Genomic DNA, 21,613 nt, shown 5'->3' with positions numbered 1-21,613 from the left:
GACCAGGAATTAAATCTTTTATTGCTAAGTCATACAGAGATTCAGGGATTCCAGAGGAGGGGGTATATTGGACTAGAAGGAGAAAGGGCACTTGGGCCAAGGGAGTTAACTTGGGGAAGTGGCTCTTTACTAGTTAGTGTAGGAATATCCCTACAGGTACACAGTACATGAGTATCGACCCTGCCTATGACCATGTTAATGAGGTGACCTACAACATAGAAAGCAATTGTTTTTGTACTTCCCTGGTGGCACAGTGGTTAAGAATCCTCCTGCCAATGCAGGGGACATGGGTTCGAGCCCTGGTCCGGGAAGATCCCACATGCTGCGGAGCAACAAAGCCCGTGTGCCACAACTACTGAGCCTGTGCTCTAGAGCCCGCGAGCCACAACTGCTGAAGCCCACGCGCCTAGAGCCTGTGCTCCACAGCAAGAGAAATCACCGCAATGAGAAGCCCGAGCACCGCAATGAAGAGTAGCCCCCGCTCGCCGCAACTAGAGAAAGCCCGTGTGCAGCAACGAAGACCCAGCACAGCCAAAAATATAAATTAATTAATTAATTTGTTTATTTATTTAAAAAAGAAGTGAGCAGAAAAGAAAAAAACAATTAAAAAAAAAGAAAAATCAAAGCTAATGATTCCAAGATGTAAAAGACTGAGATGTGGGAAGTTCAAGTCTCTTTTGTAAATTTCTGTTCCTTCAGGTGCAGTGTGTTCCCCATCGTGTATAATCCCCCCTAGTGATCCCGTAATCCTTCCTGAGAACGTCACTGCTGACACTCTGGAGCACTGGATGGAACCTGTCAAAGTCCAGGTGAGGAAAAGATCATTTTTATGTGCCAAGGATGTAAGACTGCTGAACAATTCTCAACCGGCAGCATATTCCCTGGAGTAATTTCAGAGGCTTTCAAAGCATCCTTAGAGCAAACAACCGCATGGATCATTCCTAGAGAGAAGGATTGAAAATCAAGAAGAAAAAAGAGAAAAGCTTGAGAAAAAAAGATGACCAATATCCAAAGGAAAGTTTAAAAGATGATATAGAAGGAAGACTCAGAGACACAAAGAATGATAATACAGGAAGGCAATTGAAAGAGAAAATTACCATTAATAGAAAAATAGGAAGATAAATTAGAAAAGATGAAAATAAAACTGAAAACAGGGAGAGAATGACTAGAGGAAGTAAGGAAAGTTACCTTTCCTGCCTCCATTTCCTACTCTCTCTAAACCCCAAAATCCTCTCTGGACCCTCTCATATTCAAAGTCAGTCATGAGCAAGATCCATTACATCTCTGAGCTTTCCATTCGTTTTCATCCTCATTTGAAACCCTGAGGATTCTGCCTCCCTGCAGGGCCCACTGGTTCCTACTTTCTCTTTCACACCCCTCCTGTCTCTGGGCCTGGGACAGGAGCAGATGTCCTCCTGTCTCCTCAATGCCACTTCCAAACTCTTCTCCCTGCCTCCTCCCTGAAATCACCCACGTTTGAATCTAATGCCAACAGAATAAAGCACTCACCACCCTCAGTGCAGCTGTCATCTTCTGACCCTCAGTTCACTCCCTTCCCTGATTTTTTAACCACTTTAGCTCCTGGCTCACAGTCACTTTACCTAATATTCCTGGCATAACTCTTACTGATTTCAACATCCACACACTGGGTCCTTCCCACACCTGGGTTCTCAGTTCCATGGCCTCCTTTGACCTTTACCTTCCTGACTTTCCCATATGCTTTCCTTGGCTCACTCTAATCTTGCCACAGTGGCTCTTGGCTAATTCTTGAACACGCCAGGCACACTCCCACCTCAGGACTTTTGCCCCGTGGCTCCCTCTGCCTAGAATGCCCTTCTCCTGGGTATCTTCATGTCTTGCTCCTTTGCTTCCTTCAGAGTTTTACTCAAATGTCAGGAAAGCCTCCTTTGACTACTCTATCTAAAATTTTAACTCCCCTAAAACTTTGTTTCCCTTCCCTCTTTTATGTTTTTCTCCTTAGGACTTATCATGACCATGCATATTATATATTTTACTCATTTATCTTATGTATTAATAAGTCTCTTTCCACCACTAGAATAAAAAGGTCAGTGAGGGATTATTGTTCGCTACTATATCCCCAGATCCTAGAACACTAACTGGTATGTAGTAAGTGTTCAATAAATATTTGTGAAATGAGTAAATGAAAAAGAGAAAGAAAAGGCTATACAAGATATGAATGGAGATGACCTTGTAGTCAGGAAGTTATTTCTTCTTAGAATGGGAGGGTGGGTTAATCAGAAAGCCTGAGAGCTTTGTTGCTGTATTAAACTGTCTAATAAACAAAAACCTTGGAAGGCTATTCCCACAGAGTCACCAAGAGATGGACGCTAGAGATATACTACATTTCCTTCGGAAACCATTCTCAGATTGCTCCTTTTCCCTCACAGGCTAATTGTGCTGTCTTATTGGCAGGGATGTGTGTTAAAACAGGAGGATCAGGAACAAATACTCTAAGTATGCTTTGGGGTGGGGGATGGGAGTAGCATGACCCTATTAATTCAGTCAGTCACTCACTCAGCAAACACTTATTGGGGCTTACTATGTGCCCTGGAACTGTGCTAAATGCTGGGAATATGAAAAGAAAAAAAATGAGAGTCCTTCTGTTTACAAGACTTATAATATGCCCACGAAAACAAACATTTATAATAATGCAACATGGGAAATGGCTTGCTTGTGGTAGAAGAGCTGTGGGAACACCCAAGAGGAAGCATCTAATTCTTCTGCTCAGGAGCTTTGGGGAGTTGGGGGAGGATCAACAGACCAGGAAGCTTTCCCTCTGGGTCTTAAACTATGATCGAGGAGAAAATTCTAGAGGATAAGGAATGGTAAGAAGTTCTGTGTGTCTGAAACCAGGGTATTGCGGTGGTGAGGGGAGGGGAGCTGGGAGCTAGAAGGATGAGATAGGGCAGCGGCAGGTGGACGAGATCCTGTAGGGCATGGCGACCCCTCTTAGGATGTTGAACCCAATGAGAACACGATGCAAGAGGGGGCCCACCACGAGTGGGAGGGCGCTGGGAAGACCGTATGGAGCAGGAAGGAGAAAGCCAGAAAGACACCTTGTCTGGTTCTCCCATCCCAGCCTTTTCTAGACTTCCTGTCCCATTTCCCACAGTCTGTTGTGAAGGTTTAGCTGGAATTACAGTACCTGGAGAAAGAACTTCTGCCTCATGTTCACGGAGTGCCAGATGGTCTAGACCCTTTCTGTCAGTCCCTTGAACTCAACTTCTTATGATGAAAGACTTCTCTTTCTCTATAAGCAGCTAAAGGGGGAAAGGCTTGGGATGTTTACAATCCATTTGTCCCACTTGAGAAATGAACTGCTTCAGGAACCCTTCTACAATCACTTCAGCATCTACCCAACAAGACACCCAATGGGCACAATCAATGCATGTAGGGTTTGTCAGGCCAGAGTGCAGGCCTTCCGGTGATGGGGGGTCTCCCACCTCTGCTTTCCAAATGGGACATTCAGAGAAGAGCAGTTCACTTTTCTTCTTGAAGACAGCAGGGATACCAATAACAGAGACTTGACTATTTCCAAACTGAAAAACAATATCTTCTATTTTATTAAAACCTCCCCTTTCCCAACCATCCTTCGGGGGAGTCATTATTATTTAGTTACCTCTATTCCATAGCATTTTGTTCATGTTTACATTCCTAGTTCCTTTTTCAGTGCTGGGCAAATTGTAGGTGTCTTATGAATGTTGGTTGAGTAAGCAAAGAAATTGCTATAACATCATTTTCTACTTTGAAAGTAAATATATATTTTCTCCTCAAACTGGGAGCACTTGCTGCAGCTTCTTACTGCTATGTATAATTATATCCTTGTCAATTTCAAGTTGCCCACCCCAGAAAGAAAATGTAGAATTTATTTTCTTCTTAAACCAAACACCAAATGTTATCATTTGTATCACTGCATTTATCATGACTGTGGCCTAGTCAAGAAAAAGAAGTCAGTGGAAGCAAAGGAAATAATGATGAGGTTATTGCCCTTATGTACCCAGGTCCTCAGAGATGAGATTATGCCCCAACCTTAGATGGTCCTATTTTGTGGCACTCAGTGGCTCTTGAGGGGTGGGAAATCTAAGCTTGTCCTCACAAAGAAGGAGAAATGCCTTATACACCAAAGCAGTTGTATTAAATGAAAGTCGTCTTCGAGTAAAAACCTTGTAACTTACATTGATTTATCTTGAAGGATGTTCCATATTGTACTCAATCTTAAGTTTTGGTGTCCTTCAGAATCACTTGGGCAGTTTGTAAAGGGAGCAGACCTGAGTTCCCCCCTTTAGAGAGACTGCCAATGCCTTGGGGTATGCATTTTTTAACAAGCACCCCAGGTAATTCCACTGTAATGCTTTGCGAAACACTGCTATTACAAGATAGAATACTGGCAACGTAAATATTTTAAGTACAAGTACACCTATTTGGAGCCTGGCTCATTTGTTTAGTAAATGATGATCTCCTATTTCATGTAAACCCTTGCTATCTCCCATACTTCAACTACCTGGTATCTGGCAAGACTACAGAGCAATGGATTAAACTGCATCATTTTCTCTAGTCTGCTTCCAATGACTTCATTCTTTGTAATAAAAATGATATCTTACATTTGGATAACACTTTATTGCTTTCAAAGTTGTGTATATATACATAATATATATATTTTGGAAATTTATAATTTAATTTGAATCTTCTCACAAACCAATAAACTAAGAAAGGAAGATTTTATTATCCTTATTTTACTGACAAATTAGATGTTGTCGGATTATCTGTTCAAGGTTGCACAGCTTTCAAGAAATGGAAAGCGCAGTGCAGCCAACTTTTCTGACTCCAAGTTCAGTGATTTCCCCTGAATCACCCTGTGGGCTGTAGTCTTTTTTCCCCCTGGTGTATGTTTAGGTTAGTTTGCCTATCAAATAGAAAAGAAGTCACTTGCCTCAACTATGAGAACCTCCTCATTCCCACATGTCCCTTCCCTCCCCGTGAAGTCTAACAAAGATAATTTAGAGAGATATTTCCCTATAATACTGCTTTTCCTTGTGAAAGAGTTTGTTTTTAAAGGACAATGAAGTATACGTTTTAGGTTCCTATAACATTTATGTGCCTGTCTCTGGGGGTTCTACTGGTTTTTATTCCTGAACATGATACCTGACTCCTAGAATAATATACTTTTCATTAAAGGAAGAATTTCTGAGGATTTAGGTAGTCTGGGGTTTTGATGAAAAACAACTCAAAGTGGCAATTGTCAAAAGAAGAGTGAGATCCTCCTGGGTTCAAATACTCTATGACTAACCCCTTGGAGCCTCTGTCTGCTCATCAGCAAGAATGAGGATGGTATTATCTATCTTGAAGTGTTGTTATAAAAATTCAAAATAACACTTTTGCAATGTCTTGCACAGTTTCTAGCACATAGTTCTGAATTATGTAAAAATGGAATTTAAGTTCACTTAGTACAAATCTTATCTTTGGAAATTTCCAGCCTCTCTGAAAAGATATCACCTGCTATCTATAAGAAAGAAAAATATTGTTCTATAAGTTCTATGCTTTGCTTGTTAGTGTGTGTAGATAGAGGTGTGTAGGTCATTTGTTTTTTCTGTGCCTTTTACCAGTGGGGCTGGGAAGACAATTAATAGCCATTCAGTGCTTCCTATTAGACACCTCTGACTGAAGAAGCAATTTCTAATGGCTCTGGTTATGAGACTGAGAAGAGAGTAAGGATGAATATATACTATTATTTCTAAATGTTTCAAGGGCGTGCTGGCTGTAGGAAACATGAAATAAGAGTTTCAAATTCCCAAATGGACTTTCTGAGCCTTTGTTGCTGTAATGGCATTTTCCTCCTTCACCTAGTGCACCCAGGGATTTAGACCTTTCTATGGTGATGGCATCAGCAGAGACATATCCCTACAAAAGAGAGGATGCCAAACAAAAGGGCTTCTTGGCTGTCAAATAAATCCCTGCTAGTCAGGGTGACTGAGCAGTGGAAACTGGCAGCTGGGACAGACAGGAGACAACCAACTGCCCAATCAGTACCATTGGTCATATCTAGGGGGTCTGAGCTGAGGGTGTAGGAAGAGCTCCCCATGCACTTCCGCTGAGAGCATTTAGTGTTTTTCTCATCCCTGCTTTTCCTCTTCTTCATTTTCCGCTTTTTTCCCCCTTTTCTGTCATTCTAACACCAAACTGTAAGAGTCTTGGGTGTAGGAATTATGTCTTCCTCAGTGCTTGATTCATTTCACCCGTTGCTCAGAGCGAGGTTGCTGTGTGAAACCAAAGAGCTCGAAGAAGACAATGCCTCCCACCTCCACAGAGCCATTTCTCATGGCAAACCTTTGGATTTTTCCAGAAAGCCTATGTAAGATTGATTTTTTATTATTGTCCTTAACCACTGTGTCTAGAGAATGTTTTATTATATCTTGCGACTTTCCTGTTTAAAATAGGAAAATGGACATTTTGACTTACATTATAAATCAGTGGTCTTTTGAGAACCAGATTTCATGGAGAGATTTTTTTTTTTTGCACATAATGCAATTGTTTGCATGTAAATGAGTTTTTCTAAACTGTATTTGAAAATGTTTCTTTCTGAAATACAAAAGTATCCATCATAACATCTCATTTCCCCTATTAGTCTGCTTCATAAATTCAGTTTTCCCAGATTGCATAATCCTTTTTTTCTTTTTTTTTTTTTTAGTATATCCTAATTAGGAATTAGTGAGGTCCAAATTAATGAGATTTTCCTGTGGCTACACACGTTAGGTTTGCAAAGTTCTCAACACTGCATGGAGTCCCTCTCTCAACTCCCCAGCTCTTCAACAGAATTGCTCAGTCAAAACAAACCTTATAATTTCTGACTTTGTTTTCCCAAGTTGGTCCCCAAAGGATTAATAATTCCTTAAATAAAACCAAAATGTTTTAAGAGGAAGAGAAAAGCAGGAGGAAAAAAAGAAGATAATAGCCTCCAGAAGTCACAGTTTCCCACTATCTGGTCTCACCCTCCAGTCTGTCCCCTCATCTCCTAATCCTCCCCCCACCCCGAGTGTCCTCTTGATGGGTGCAATTGTGTGTAACAGCTCCAATGACACTTGCCACACATCACGGGAGAACAAATCCCTCAGACATGAGTCATGAAAAAATCTTCTTTTTCATCTGTTTAAAACGTGGCATTGTTCCCTCTCTGCTTGAGTAAGTCTCAGGCATCAATTCCCTCTTCTCTAGAGAAGAGTAGACAAGAGTGTCTTGGAGGATGGGGGAAGAATAACCACAAAGTATATTGCAGGGTAATGTGCTATGGTCCAAATAAATATGCAAAATAGTGCTGTATTTTATTTAGGGCTGCAAACATATATGGTAATAAGGAGATCATCACAAACCTGGGCAAGGAGCAGAACTTTGTGATCTGATGTGACGAGTAGCCCATTCTGTCAAGTAACTATTCCTGATAAAAAACAATTGAGCAATTTTGTATTAGACCTTAATGTTGGCTAACCATCAGTCTTGTGACCTTTAACAACACATTTAACCAGGCAACAGCCTTCATACAGCCCTATGACCATCCTAATAACCCTTAACTGGTTTTCTTTCCCTCTTTCCTCCCTCCCTTCTCTCTCTCTCTCTCTCTCCCCTCCTTTCTCCCCCACCCCATCTTCTCCTTTCCCATCTCTGCTCTCCCTTTGTTCTTCCTTTCTCCTCTTTTTTCCCTTGCTTTTTTAAAAAAATTAAAATAGTCCAACCAAGAGGAAATCTTTAAACTGGTTTTCTCATGAACTTTTTCTTTTTGAAAAGTTTAAAACAAATCCTTGGCCCTTAGTTTTCACAATTGATTCATCTGAAAAGTGGCTTGCTAATAGTATAACAACTATAGTTATAATTATATACGAATGTATAGAAATAATAATTTTAAAATTCAGAGTAGGGCCTCCCTGGTGGCGCAAGTGGTTGAGAGTCCGCCTGCCGATGCAGGGGATACGGGTTCGTGCCCCGGTCTGGGAGGATCCCATGTGCCGCGGAGCGGCTGGGCCCGTGAGCCATGGCCGCTGGGCCTGCGCGTCCGGAGCCTGCGCGTCCGGAGCCTGTGCTCCGCAACGGGGGAGGCCACAACGGTGAGAGGCCCGCATACCGCAAAAAAAAAAAAAAAAAAAAAAATTCAGAGTAGTTGTTACTAATAGGGAGGATGGAAGGAGAATGACGTTGGAGGGACATATATAGGGACATTAATTGAATCTCTAGTGACAAACTCTGGAAGCAGATAAAACAAAGTGTTATGATTTGATAAAGCTGAGCAGCGGATATAAGGTTGTTTTTTCAATTATTCTCAAATGTAATATATTCTTTTCAAATGTAATATATAGGATTATAATTTGTCAAAAACATTCCAGAAAATAAGAAAATCATATTGAACTGTTAAACGATAAACTGAGGCATATTAAATATTTTAAGAGTTTATCTGAGCAAAAATCAGTTCAAATCGGGTAGTGCCAAACTGGGTTTAGGAGTGCTCCACCAACAGCAGCTGGGGAGAGACTTGATTATAGAGAAACAGCAGAAGCAAAGTAAGGAAATTATTGATTGGTTATAGCTTAAAGCCAAGTTGGTTGTTCCTGATTGATTGCCCTTTGGTTTCAATTTCAGAACCTTGAGACATTGACAGGCTTAGATTCTGGTTTGCTTCCACAGGCCGCCGTGGTATTAGAGCCACCTCAGTGTAATGGCCTCCTTGTTTAATTAATTTAACACACCTCACCAGGAGCTAGCCCTTCTAGGCCAACTTCTCACTAGTTTTCCTCCCATTTCACTTTCCTCTTTCACCTCACTACCACAAATGTGCCCATAAAATGTAGGATCTGAAAAACATTTGAAATTGTCCTCCAATTTTGATCAGTAAGTAGTTATTCAGTTAATTCCATATGCCGATCTTTTCATATGAGATGAGTGACTTTCATAGGCCAGAAGATAAAGAAGAAACCTAAAGGTACAACAACCTATTTAACAGTTGACAAGTACGTTTTGAACATTGTCTTTCTCTAAGTCACTGAAATAAGATGTGTGAGTGGGAGACAGTCCCTATTCTCAAGGATTTTGCAGTCTAGGAAGGTATATGACACAGGTACCAGAAACTTTTGTAATCTGTACAGAGATCAAGGAGGTTGCCAGTCTGAATTAGTCTTAAGACTGAATTATAGAATATTAAAAAATTCATTGAGATGGGTATTGTCAATTCCACTATCATGAGTTTATTGAACAGATGTAGTTGCACATGTATGAAATGATTTATACATAAGCTTTGTTTGTTAGAGCAAAAGACTGAAAATGACTTGAATATCCATTAATATGGGTCTGATTAAGTAAATTAAGGTACATCCATGAAATGGAATAATATGCAATCAATAGAATGCAGCAACCCTTATACCATAAAATGAACAGAACACCAAGAAATGTTATGAAGTGAAATAAAGTTAGACAATCAAACAACAATAAACTAAAGCACTAAATAAAATTATAGTATTTCATACTTTATGTGAGGAAATAAATAATTTTATTTCATAGACCATCTGTAATTTTATTCATAGACCATCTGTAATGACATAAAAAAGAACTAACAATAGTATGCAGGAAATTGAGTAGTTGGGGAGATTGTGTATCCTTTTATGCTTTTTAGATTTTATACTGTGAACATGTATCACATAATAATAAAATTAAATTACAAAACAATACAAAGATGTAGGGGAGCTCCCTGGTGGCCTAGTGGTTAGGATTCCGGGCTTGTGGCCCAGGTTCAATCCCTGGTTAGGGAACTGAGATCCCGCAAGCCACGTGATGTGGCCACAAAAGACAAAAACAAAAACAAAGGTGTAAAAAATAAATTGGAAATAATAAGAGAAAAGAGCACTGGAGAATGTATATGTATAGCTGATTCACTTTGTTATAAAGCAGAAACTAACACACCATTGTAAAGCAATTGTACTCCAATAAAGATGTTAAAATATATATATATATATAAAATAAAATGAATGCCCACTACTGATGCAGAGTAGAGATGTAGAGGCTAGTACTACAAATGGAACAGTGATGAAAAAAAGACTGGAAAGACAGATATCACAAATTTCACAATAAATGGTAATTGCCATTTGCTTCAGCAGAGCAAAATGAAGAAGCTGTTATGTGAAAAAAAAGGCACATGTATTGTTTCCATCATATAACTATTGAGTAGCATTTCCTAAAGTGAGTTCCACAGAACATTAATCTGGAGAGAGGTTCACAAAAGAAAACCAAAAGGGTCTGTGGTTAAAAAAAAAAAAAAAAAAAGCACTGGAGAAAAAGAATTAAAAGTAAATACAGACAGATTCTTTTCCTTTCTTTTAGGTTTTTTTTCTTTTGTTTGTTTTTTTCTTTTGCAATGTATTTTTAGAATTTCTCAAGTATTAGAAGATCAACACTCCTGCATGTATAAAGGTGGTAGATGGAGTAGAAGGTATGAAGAGCATAAGAGAAACTGGTCCAGTCAGTTCAGAGTGTTCTGGCAAGTTCTGGCTATGGTCGTCATGTGAGGGTGCTGAGGCTAAGCTCCCCTTCATGTGGAGGAATTGATGTACTTCCAGCTACCTCCCCCCCATAGACTTTGAGTTCTTTGAGGGCAGTGACAGGATTGGTGGATCTTCAGATCCCTCTTGCTCCCTGAGGAAACTGGGTCATAGTGAGTGCTACATTTAGTCTGAATTGAATGACTGACTGACTAGGGTGGGGACTGGGGGTCCTTAGTGGATTCAGTGCATGAGAAGGAATAAAGTTGCCATGTATTTGTATTTCAAGGGTTCAAATTACTGCATTTTGCCATTACCATTATCTGGTAACAAAACATTCAGAAAAAAAAAAAAATCCAGAAAGTTCCAAAAAGCAAAAGTTGAATTTGCTGCTTTCAGGCAACTATTTCCATAGCATTTACATTGTATTTACAGCTATCTCCATAGCTTTTACATTGTATTAGGTATTATAAGTAATCTAGAGATGATTTAAAGTATAAATAGGATGTTATACGCAAATAGTATGTTATTTTATATAAGGGATTGAGGACCCTTGGATTTTGGCATCCGTGGCGGTCCTGGAACCAACCCCCTGTGGATATCAAGGAATGACTGTATATATTTGATAATTCTTTTTTTTTTAGTGCTATGAAAATTATTTTTTATTTATTTTTTAACATCTTTATTGGAGTATAATTGCTTTACAATAGTGTGTTAGTTTCTGCTTTATAACAAAGTGAATCAGTTATACATATACATATGTTCCCATATCTCTTCCCTCTTGCATCTCCCTCCCTCCCACCCTCCCTATCCCACCCCTCTAGGTGGTCACAAAGCACCAAGCTGATCTCCCTGTGCTATGCGGCTGCTTCCCACTAGCTATCTATTTTACGTTTGGTAGTGTATATATGTCCATGCCACCCTCTCACTTTGTCACAGCTTACCCTTCCCCCTCCCCATATTCTCAAGTCCATTCTCTAGTAGGTCTGTGTCTTTGCAATGATAATTCAAGCAAAGTCGCCTTCTACATTATTACAGTATAGAGTTTTGAATATCAAAAATTTTAGTTTATAGTAATATAACTCCAGAAAAATACTGCAGATGCGCATTTTCATAACTGACTCTGAGGTATATACTCATATACCTACAGCTTAATATATGCAAATGTCTCCAATCTGATTATTGTACAGTCTTAGCATTCTAGAATGTATAATTTTCAATTACTGGAGTGCTGTTTTATGTAAAACTCATATCTCACATTGCATCATTTTTCTTCTGGTTTCCCTGAATTTCTATTGTACTGAATTTAAAATGTGAGTGTGAAAGTCCACAAATGGGTGGATTGGTAGCAGGTTATAAAGAGAACTTCTTTTTCTCTTTGAAACGTCTTTTGGGACTTTCTTTTTTCCTGAAGTGTATCTTTTGAAATCTTTAAATACAAAATTAAAAGAAAAAAAAACTCCATGAAAATGAGTTATTATTATTCATAAAGCGTAGATGACTACTTGCTTAAAGGCACATCAGGAAATGGTCACTGGGCCCTGGTCAGTGGTCAGAGAAGGTCACCAGTGTTTTAACACAGACACATTTTCACACTCTCACCATCTTAATGTTGATGCCATTTTGAGTCCTGGTGGTTTCACATTAAGCCTATTTGTCCCGTGCGTAGACCCTCTTTTATTTCCCACAAGGAGGGCATAAATGGTGCAAACCAGGAGTTGCCGAGAGTGCAGTTTGGCCCCCACTCCTTGCTTGGGCACTCACATCTTGTGATCTAGGATTCCTGAGATCCATTTTTAGTTCAAGACTCTTCTTATGAAGCTCTGTTTCTCAGCCTTTAAAACTCCATGGTCCTTCCTGATGAACACAAGCCATCTCACAATTTCTTGTAACTTTATTTAAAATTTCAAAACAAATGGAACCAATATTATGCCTAGAGCCAACTTAAAGTCATTTTAGTATTGAGGACGCTATTTTTAACAACACCTACACCATTCTGGAAATTTTGATAGCTCAGGGAGGGTGAAGATGATAAAGAGAAAGAAAGATTCCCTCCATTAAGAGATTCTCCCTTGGCTCCACCTGGCAGAATTAGCAGTTCCACGGGAAAGACCAGACTATGGCCTTGGACCTCTTCATGCAGCACAGCTGGGGCTTGCTCCTCAGGGAAGGGGTGGGGCTAGTGGGGTAAGCTCAGGATTTGCCCCTTCTCTCACTGACCAGGTGTCTTTACTTTTGTTTTCTGTTCTTTCCGTCTTCCCCTTCAGAGCATCGTGTGCACTGGGCGGCGTCAGTGGCACCCAGACCCTCTCCTGATCCACTGCATCCAGTCGTGTGAGGTAAGCCACCTCCCCTCCCCCAGACGCAGACCAGAGCTCTCTGTTCTGCTCAACTTATGGAGACTTGCATCCTTCTGCTTCAGTATTTGCCGTTTCCCAGATCCTATGTCCTTTGTGTAATCTCTTAAATTTAGCTCCACAATCCCCAAATTACAGATATTAGGATTTCTGATTTTACCTTTTTTTAAATTTTAACAAAATCTCCAGGGTTCCATTTTAAATGACTTAATAAAAGTTAAAAGCAAGTCAGAATTATTTATGGTTTGGGGATTCTCTAACCGGGCCTCACTGGAGTTTAGTTAGATCAGAGTTTTGCAGATCAGTGGCCCACAGACAGGGGTTTGGCCAGCTCAGTGTCTAAAAACAATTTTGTTTCGGTGGCTAATGCTTGAAAATTGGGATTTTCACATAAAATTCATATGTGTATATGTAACTTTACACACACACACACACACACACACAAAGACACACACACACCCCAAGTAAAAATAAATATAAAACTCTTTGTGCAAAGATTTTTCTCTTGAAAAACAAGAATATCTGACAACCGTGGCAACAGTTAGCTGGACCTGAGTGGCAGCTACAACACCAGAGGGGCAGCTGCCCTCCAGTTCAGCTGGTCCTCACCAGACTCTGTGGCTTCTCACCTACTGGGCTTCTCTCATTGACATCAGTTGCCTGGGTCACGCAGGCATCTCTGTTTCCTACCTCTGAGGAGGTCCTGTAGTCCACTGTTGATTAACCCAAACTAGGCCTTTACTACCTCAAGGAATCCTGTTTACTTCTCACACAGGGCATTCCCCTAGCAGTGGGGGACTCAGGGGGATGTGAATTCCTTTACTAGACTAAGAGGAGTTTTTGCAAGGAAGAGTCAAGAACGAGGCAGATCCTTGCTGAAGGAGATTGACCCAGGAATCCTGACATGGGAGATATTTTACACACACACACACACACACACACACACACCACACACCATTTAAGCCCTCCTGACATGGGAGATATTACACACACACACACACACACACATATACACACATTTAAGCCCTCTCACCCTGGGAATAGCCAGTAGCAGATACAAATACTGTCGTCTCAGGCTAGAGTTAGGCTTTGTCATCAAAGTCTTTCACTGGAAGTAATTAAGCCACTTAGCAGCAATGCTCAATAATTCTGGCTGTGCCTAGTGTGCTAGAGAGAGCTGTTTAACTTGCCCTTGACTTCCAGCACCCTCCCCCCACATACACACCCAACCCACATGCCTGTTAGTCCCTGGATTCTCCTGTATCCCTGTTTCTCTTGATCTAATTCTGGGAAACTGGGATCTACATGAGACCAAAGAGGGGAAAATTGTGGGGTTTCAGAAAAAGGGAAAACTGGGTGGGGAAATGATACCAATAAAATAGCATCCTGAGAGTGCATCAGGAAAAATGCTAGCATGGAGTATGCTTTGTTATGGTGTGGGCCAACAAAACAGCTCATCTTCTGCCATCATTAGAAAAACAGATGGCAGTGGGGTGGGGAGGAGAGTGAGTGACTCATCCACTGGGCAGGGGGTAGCAAGGGGGACGAGGAGGCCAGGGAAGGAAGGAGATAAACAGACAGAGGATTCGAGAACTTTGTCGAGATCAAAGGGATCCTGAGAATTCCCTTCTGTGGTTTCCAGGCATGATCGCAAGAGGGAGGGTGGATGGCAGGGCTTGGAGCTGGCTTCGGTGTTTCCCAGGAGGTTACAACACAGAGCTTTCTACAACACAGAGCTTTCCCCATTTGTCCTCCCTCCGTGCTGCACCCCAGCACATGCTCTGGTTCCCTTATCCAGAGCTTCCCAGGCTTCTTTCAGCCCCTTTGTTGGTGTGACAGGGAACAAACCTTCATTCCCTCTTATGACCCCTCTGCCCAACTGCTATCACGCACAGCTGAGGCTTGACCACCACACACCTATTGGTACCCACACTCCAGGGCTTCTCAAAGCATGGCCCCTGGGCCAGAACAAGTGGCATCACCTGGGAACCTGTTAAAAATGTACATTCTCAGGCCCCATCCCAGACTTACTGAATCAGAGACTCTGGGGGTGGGGATCAGCAATCTGTGTTTTAACAAGGGCTCCAGGAGATTCTGAAGACCGCTTAAGTTTGCAAACCACCGCTCTGGTCACTATGGAAGCAGACAAGAAGGTTCCTAGACTATGGATCCCTAATTTGAAGCTTATTTGTCTAGGAATAATTTTAGCCTACATTATTCATTCACATTTGATTATTCTACAGTATTTCCCGAGACTCTCTGGGTAGGACAAGATTTGACAGGACATGATTTTGCTTCTGGTTTCCCAGCAAAGGCTAGGAAGAGAAAAAATACACTTAGAGGGGTGGACGGAAGGAACAAAGAAGAAGAATCAATACCTGTAGAAAGGGAAAAGGAATTGTGCAGAGCGGGGTACATGGGGAGAAGTAGAAACAATTCTGAAGGAATAAGTAGTAAGAAATGCAGAGAGGGAGGGCGAGGATGGAAAAGAAAGGACAAGAGCGGCTGAAACTGGCCTGTTGTAGGGGCAACTTGGCAGACAGTTCTTTACTGGAAAAAAGTCAGCTAAATATATTAGGGAGAACCAAAGAGTGTCAGAGACGGACGGAGAGAAAACAGACCTGGATGCAAGATGAACCGAAGAAGGTTAGGTGGGTGAGAGCAAGTTTTAAAACGTGTGGCACAGAAATCTGATACTTTGTACCCCAGTGTCTAAAAAGGGTTTTCTTTTTTGGCTTTCCAATAGCGAATTGAATTCTAAGATGTCCCCTTAAGACAGTCAACCTCATAAGAGTGAAATACATCATTCTTTATTGGTCTCAGTACGCCGAGGCATTAAACCAATCCCCTCACTGTCCCACTCCACGCCTGCGTTGTGTCACTTCTGCACCTCTGTTTGTGTCCTATCCCCTTGGCCACAGAGTTTTAGCCTTCAATTCTCCACTATCTATGCCTCTCACTTTTCTTTAAGAGACAGCACTGAAGGTTCCCTCTGAAACATCTTATGTAAATAATGACATCTTCTCGTGGTCACTTACGCTCCCATTTTCTCAAGAGCACGTGTGTACCATGTATCTGGAGTCCAAACCCGTTCATGCCTTAAATTCTATTTTTCTAGTTGGTTCTTGTGTTTCACCTTCTTGCCCCAGACACTCCTTGTATTTTCTATTTCTTTTGTAAGTTGCAAACGGGCAGGGAGTGGTACTTTGGTTGGTGGAGAAGTTTTGAAGTTAAAACAAATATAGGTTCAAATCCTGGGTCAGCTGAGTGCTGTTAAGCCTTTGTGTCTTAATCTGTATTGGGAAGTGGGGGCAACACAGCCATTTTAAGGAGTTGTGATGAGGGATTAATGTGATAATAGACATAAATGTTTAAGCATCATGCCATTCCGGGTCCATAGTAGATGCTTATAGGGTGGTTATGCACTATTAACCACTCTGTGACTTAAAAAAAAAAAAAAAAATGCAGAAGCCAGGGCAGAGCTGCTGGGTGGCCTCAACGTGGTTAGATGCAAACTCTGAAGATGGGAAAAGGGAAAGAACAAAGGAAAAAAGGGGAACAGACCATTCCTTGGAGACAATTTGCAAATTGCAAATTACCCACAATTTGAAAATCACTTGGAGACAGCTGCTGAATCTAATCGGTTATGAGGAGCTCTACTCATCCCTACTGTTGCCCTCTCTGGGGCCTCAACATCTCTCACCTGGGCTATTGCATTTGTTTCCTAATTGTTAACCCTAATCCCAGACCTGTGCCCATTAAAATTATAGACAAGCACACAAATAGTCAATGATAACTGTGTAGAAAACAAAGACTTATTCTGCCAATGCTTGGCCAATTGAGTGCACTCTTTTCCCAGTATGGGGGGTGGGGGTGGCGGGGAGGGTTGTCCTCATTTTGTGGGGTGATAATCAAAGTGAGTGTTCACTCCGTCAATGAACACATTACACCATCAGATCATATGTGTTATCTTCTCTTTTTCCTTCCTTCTTCCCTTCCTCCCCTCCCTCCCTCCTCCCTTCCCTCCCTCCTCCCTCCCTCCCTTCCTTCCTTCCTTCCTTCCTTCCAAAAAGTCATATTTACTAATTCTAACAAAGTCTACAGTCCTAGGTTCCATTAAACTAAGAACATCTTGTTCTCTAGGGAATGCACTGGAACTAAAGACCACACTTCCAGCCTCCTTTTGCATAGAAATGACTAATTTCCTTCCTGTAGGATGATTAAAATTGAGTGCCCATTGACCGACATTTTGGTTCTGCTTTTTCTGTGAGCACGTATTTCTTACAAGTTTGTTGTGCTTGTCAGCAGCCCCCCATTTTGGATTACAATTTCTGATATTCTCTCTTTAACGTTTTGCAGGTTCTTGTAGAGTTGTGCTTTTTCCAAAAACAAAAACAAAAAAACAAAACAGGTGGGGGCAGCTGTGGAGGAGGACGGAGGTGGAATGATGTCAGAAGAATTAGGTTCAAATTCTGAGTCTACCCTTTTAGCTACGTGTTGTATCTATCTGGCTTTCTCTCAAAACGCCTGTGAGAGTCAAGTGAAATAACTGATGTTAAGGTGCTATGTAAATTGCCAAATAATATAACATATTTGTAGTGGTATTGCCTAAGGAACGATATACATCAGTATGTAAGGATGGGCTCTTATTGAAACAATATATACATATTAAGAGTCAAGAAAGAGTCCACTCACACCCAGTTTATATCTTTATGAGTATTATATACTGCAGGTGGCCATGGTTAATTGATGTTCTTGAGGCTTCCAATAAAATTTAGAAAACTTTTAAAGATTTTTTTGGGTATTTCAAGTAAGTCTCTCTGAACATGCTACTATTTCTCCTATAAATCCTTATACATACCCTTGTAAATGCCTATCATCTCACTTATCACATTATTTCAAGATTATATGACAGGTCTGTCCTTCCTCCAGTCTGTGAGCTTCTGAGTTGTAGGATGTGCTTTATTCCTTTGAAAAACACAGGCCTAATTCTTCAATGACACCTGCTTCTACCCCTCTAAAGGCAGGGAGAGAGAGTTGAAGGTAGACCTTTGACTTTGAAAGTCTCGAATTGAGAACGATTATATTAGTTTTCTGAGGAGTAGCACAGTGGAAGGAAAGGCAGGAAAAGAGTAGAAGGTGAAGGAGAGAACTACAACCCTGTCATGCATAGAATCAGAAAGCTTTGCAACAGGGGCAACCCGGGGGAGCCAAAGGAAGGCTGTCAGGGGTCTGGAGGCAGGCTTGAACCTCAGTTCCATCCCTTAGTACGTGTTTCCTTGGGCAAGTCCGTTAACATCTCTGAATTTAAGTTCCTCAGCTTTAAAATCAGGTGGATACAATTTATCTTTTAAACCTGTTCGTCAGATACCTGACTCAGAAAACTATGGACGACACCCAGGGGGGTGTCGTTTGGGAGCCTTTGAAGAGGTCATACCTCAGGAGAATGTGAGTCATGCTGATTTTTCAGGAATAGCTGGAAATATCCCTTGTTTCTGGGGATTTTTGCCTTCTTCATAGATTTTGATCTTTCTGTTCATATTTGTGGCCTTAATGGTTAGCTTTGATTTCTTACTCACTGGATGGGTTGCATTTTGGAAATCTGTTGGCACCGTCCTGCCTTGGCTTCAAGTCCAAGGTCAGTTCTGCTTTTGGTTTTTCTTCCCTCCTCTTGGTTCTAGCTGGCAAGAGAGAACTCAGACTAAGAAAGGGTGGATATGAGAGTCAGAACATGATAAAGGATGAGCAAGTGCCTATTGTATGAATGTTCAGTAAACATTAATTGAATCTCATTGATCAGTCATACTGAGTGACTTCTGTTACTCACCGAAAAATTAAGGCTTCTTCCCACTATTATTCTAAGACAGTGGCAGGAGATACATATGTAGGTGCATATACATTAAGAGAGTGAGAGACCAAGCTGATCTGGAGGAAGGTTAGCTAAAGAATTGCTTAATAAGACTCTTTGGAGTCCCCATCCAATCATTTTGGTGTGCTCAAAGGAATGAGGAGCTTACAGAAGACTGAAAGTAAAGCTATGTAGCATGTACCATTTTAAAAGAAAAGGGGGTTGAACCATAAAGCCTGTGGGCCTGCAAGCTTGGTTTTTCTACTAGGAAGACTTCTAGGACAAACTTCTTTAAGTCCTGTATTTATAAGGGATATACTCTCCTTTTCAGTGTGATGTTTTGTGACAGAATGATTGGTCAAAGAGATAAAGGAGAAATCACTTTTTAAATTTAGCAGGTGTGTCCTTCTAGTCCAAACTATATAGCCCTAATTTAAGAAGACACCTAAGGAGTTGACCACATGTTGGATCACTACTGTAGACTGTGCTGAACTGGGATGGTCCATCCAGTGGAAAACTCAAGACTTATTCTGGCCACACCTTGTCTTTACTCATTTCACGTGGGCAGTGGACTCTGCTGACAGTTTGGTTTGCTTTTGTTTTGAAAGTGTGCTGAAGAATTACTTGGGGGGCCTGCCTGGTGGCGCAAGTGGTTGAGAGTCCGCCTGCCGATGCAGGGGATACGGGTTCGTGCCCCGGTCTGGGAGGATCCCATATGCCGCGGAGCGGCTGGGCCCGTGAGCCATGGCCGCTGAGCCTGTGCGTCCGGAGCCTGTGCTCCGCAACGGGAGAGGCCACAACAGTGAGAGGCCCACATACCGCAAAAAAAAAAAAAAAAAAAGAATTACTTGGAGTGCTTATTTTTAGAATGCAGATTCTTAGGTTCTACCCCTCCCTCCCAATTTTTACATATCAAGTCTTGTGTGGAATCCAAGAATTTGCTTTTTTCAGAAATACCCCAGGTCCTTCTAATGCAGGTGGTCCTCAACTGCACTTTGAGAGGCACTGGGCAGGAATGAATTAATACACTCAAAGATAATTGTATGCAATAGCATCCACCTCATATCTTGGAGAAAAAGGTTCCATCTACCAATAGTTAACCATTTATCTAGTGGGTTCTTTTTTTTTAAATTAATTTTCATTGGAGTATGGTTGCTCTACAATGTTCTGTTAGCCTCCACTGCACAGCAAAATGTATCAGCCATACACATACAGATATCCCCTCCCTTTTGGACTTCCCTCCCATTTATGTTACCACAGTGCACTAGGTTAGCTCCCTGTGCTATACAGCATGTTCCCATCAGTTATGCATAGTGGCAATAATGTATATGTGTCAGTCTCCATCTCCCAATTCCTCCCACCCCACCCCTTTCCCCCTTGGTGTCCATACATTTGTTCTCTACGTCTCTGTCTCTATTTCTGCTTTGCAGCTAAGATCATCTAAATCATTTTTCTAGATTCCACATATATGCGTTATGATACGATATTTGCATTTCTCTTTCTGACTTACTTCACTCTGTATGACAGACTTTAGGTCCATCCACGTCTCTACAAATGACCCAATTTCATTCCTTTTAATGGCTGAGTAATATTCCATTGTATATATGTACCGCATCTTCTTTATCCATTCCTCTGTCGATGGACATTTAGGTTGCTTCCATGTCCTGACTATTGTAAATAGTGTTGCTATGAACATTGGGGTGCATGTGTGTTTTTTTTGAATTATAGTTTTCTCTGGGTATATGCCCAGTAGTGGGATTGCTGGGTCATATGGTAGTTCTATTTAGTTTTTTAAGGAACCTCCATACTGTTCTCCATAGTGGCTGTACCAATTTACATTCCCACCAACAGTGTATGAGGGTTCCCTTTCCTCCACACCCTCTCCAGCATTTATTGTTTGTAGATTTTTTGATGACGACCATTCTGACTGGTGTGAGGTGATACCTCACTGTAGTTTTGATTTGCATTTCTCTAATAATTAGTGATGTTGAGAATCTTTTCATGTGTTTCTTGGCCATCTGTATGTCTTCTTTGGAGAAATGTCTATTTAGGTCTTCCAATAGTTCTTGAATAAATGAAGAAATCACCTGAAATAGAATAACATTAGAAAGATCAAGGATAGAGGTAAAAATATCTGGCAGACAGTGGTAAAACTGAAATTCTTATAAGCCAGAAAAGACTTAAGTGTTTTAAAATTACAATTAAATTTTTTAAATGATGGTTCATTGTGGGTAAACAGTAGCCTATGTTCTTAAAATGACAAGCTACCTGCCAATAAGTGTAAGTGAGACCAACCGAAAACCCGAGTATTTCATTGCCTATCATTAGTCTCACCATTGATCTGATCCTGTTTTCTCTCTGGGTCCAACTTCTATATCCATTAGAAAACACAGAACGTGTTGAAGGTCACAAAGATAATATCAAAAGCTTGATAATAGTACCTTTGGTGAAAAATAAAAAGAATTGGGATTTTTAAGCCTAAAAGAGAAGGTTAAAGATTAATGTAGTAAGTATTTTCATGTAGTAAACATTTTATATTGAGAAGAGTTAACAGTCAGCATCCCCCAATAACAACAGGACAGAAAATAATGGGCTTAAAAAGCTGAATGAACTATTTAAAGTAAATCTGTGTGAGAATATCCTGGAACTGTTAAACTTCATAGAAGTTTATAAAGAACTGTTTAAAGGCATATTAGTCTTCGGGGCATTTTAAAGGGATGTGTATTGTCTTCTCTCTGATATGGTTAAACATTTTCTGATGTCTCAGACACAGATGATGGTTCGGTATTCTCTCTCCTTGTAAATCTATCACTCCATGGATTTAAATGTTAATATATTTGTGTTTTCTGAAGGCAACCAGTAGAGAGATTTTTAAG

General features: G+C 40.8%; 1 protein-coding gene across 1 annotated transcript in view; it reads left to right on the top strand.

Moving 5' to 3' along the window:
• PAPPA2 (pappalysin 2) overlaps positions 1–21,613 on the top strand; it is a 297,667-nt gene that overhangs the window by 247,068 nt on the left and 28,986 nt on the right. The window contains exons 19-20 of the mRNA XM_060088558.1: positions 700–809; positions 12,800–12,871. Coding sequence (XP_059944541.1) covers positions 700–809; positions 12,800–12,871 — 182 coding nt within the window. The remainder of the gene's footprint in view (positions 1–699; positions 810–12,799; positions 12,872–21,613) is intronic.

Source organism: Mesoplodon densirostris, chromosome 2 (assembly GCF_025265405.1).
Source record: "Mesoplodon densirostris isolate mMesDen1 chromosome 2, mMesDen1 primary haplotype, whole genome shotgun sequence".
NCBI classification, from domain to species: domain Eukaryota; kingdom Metazoa; phylum Chordata; class Mammalia; order Artiodactyla; family Ziphiidae; genus Mesoplodon; species Mesoplodon densirostris.
The sequence above is the reverse complement of the archived record's forward strand: the minus strand, read 5'-3'. Positions and strand labels throughout refer to the sequence as shown.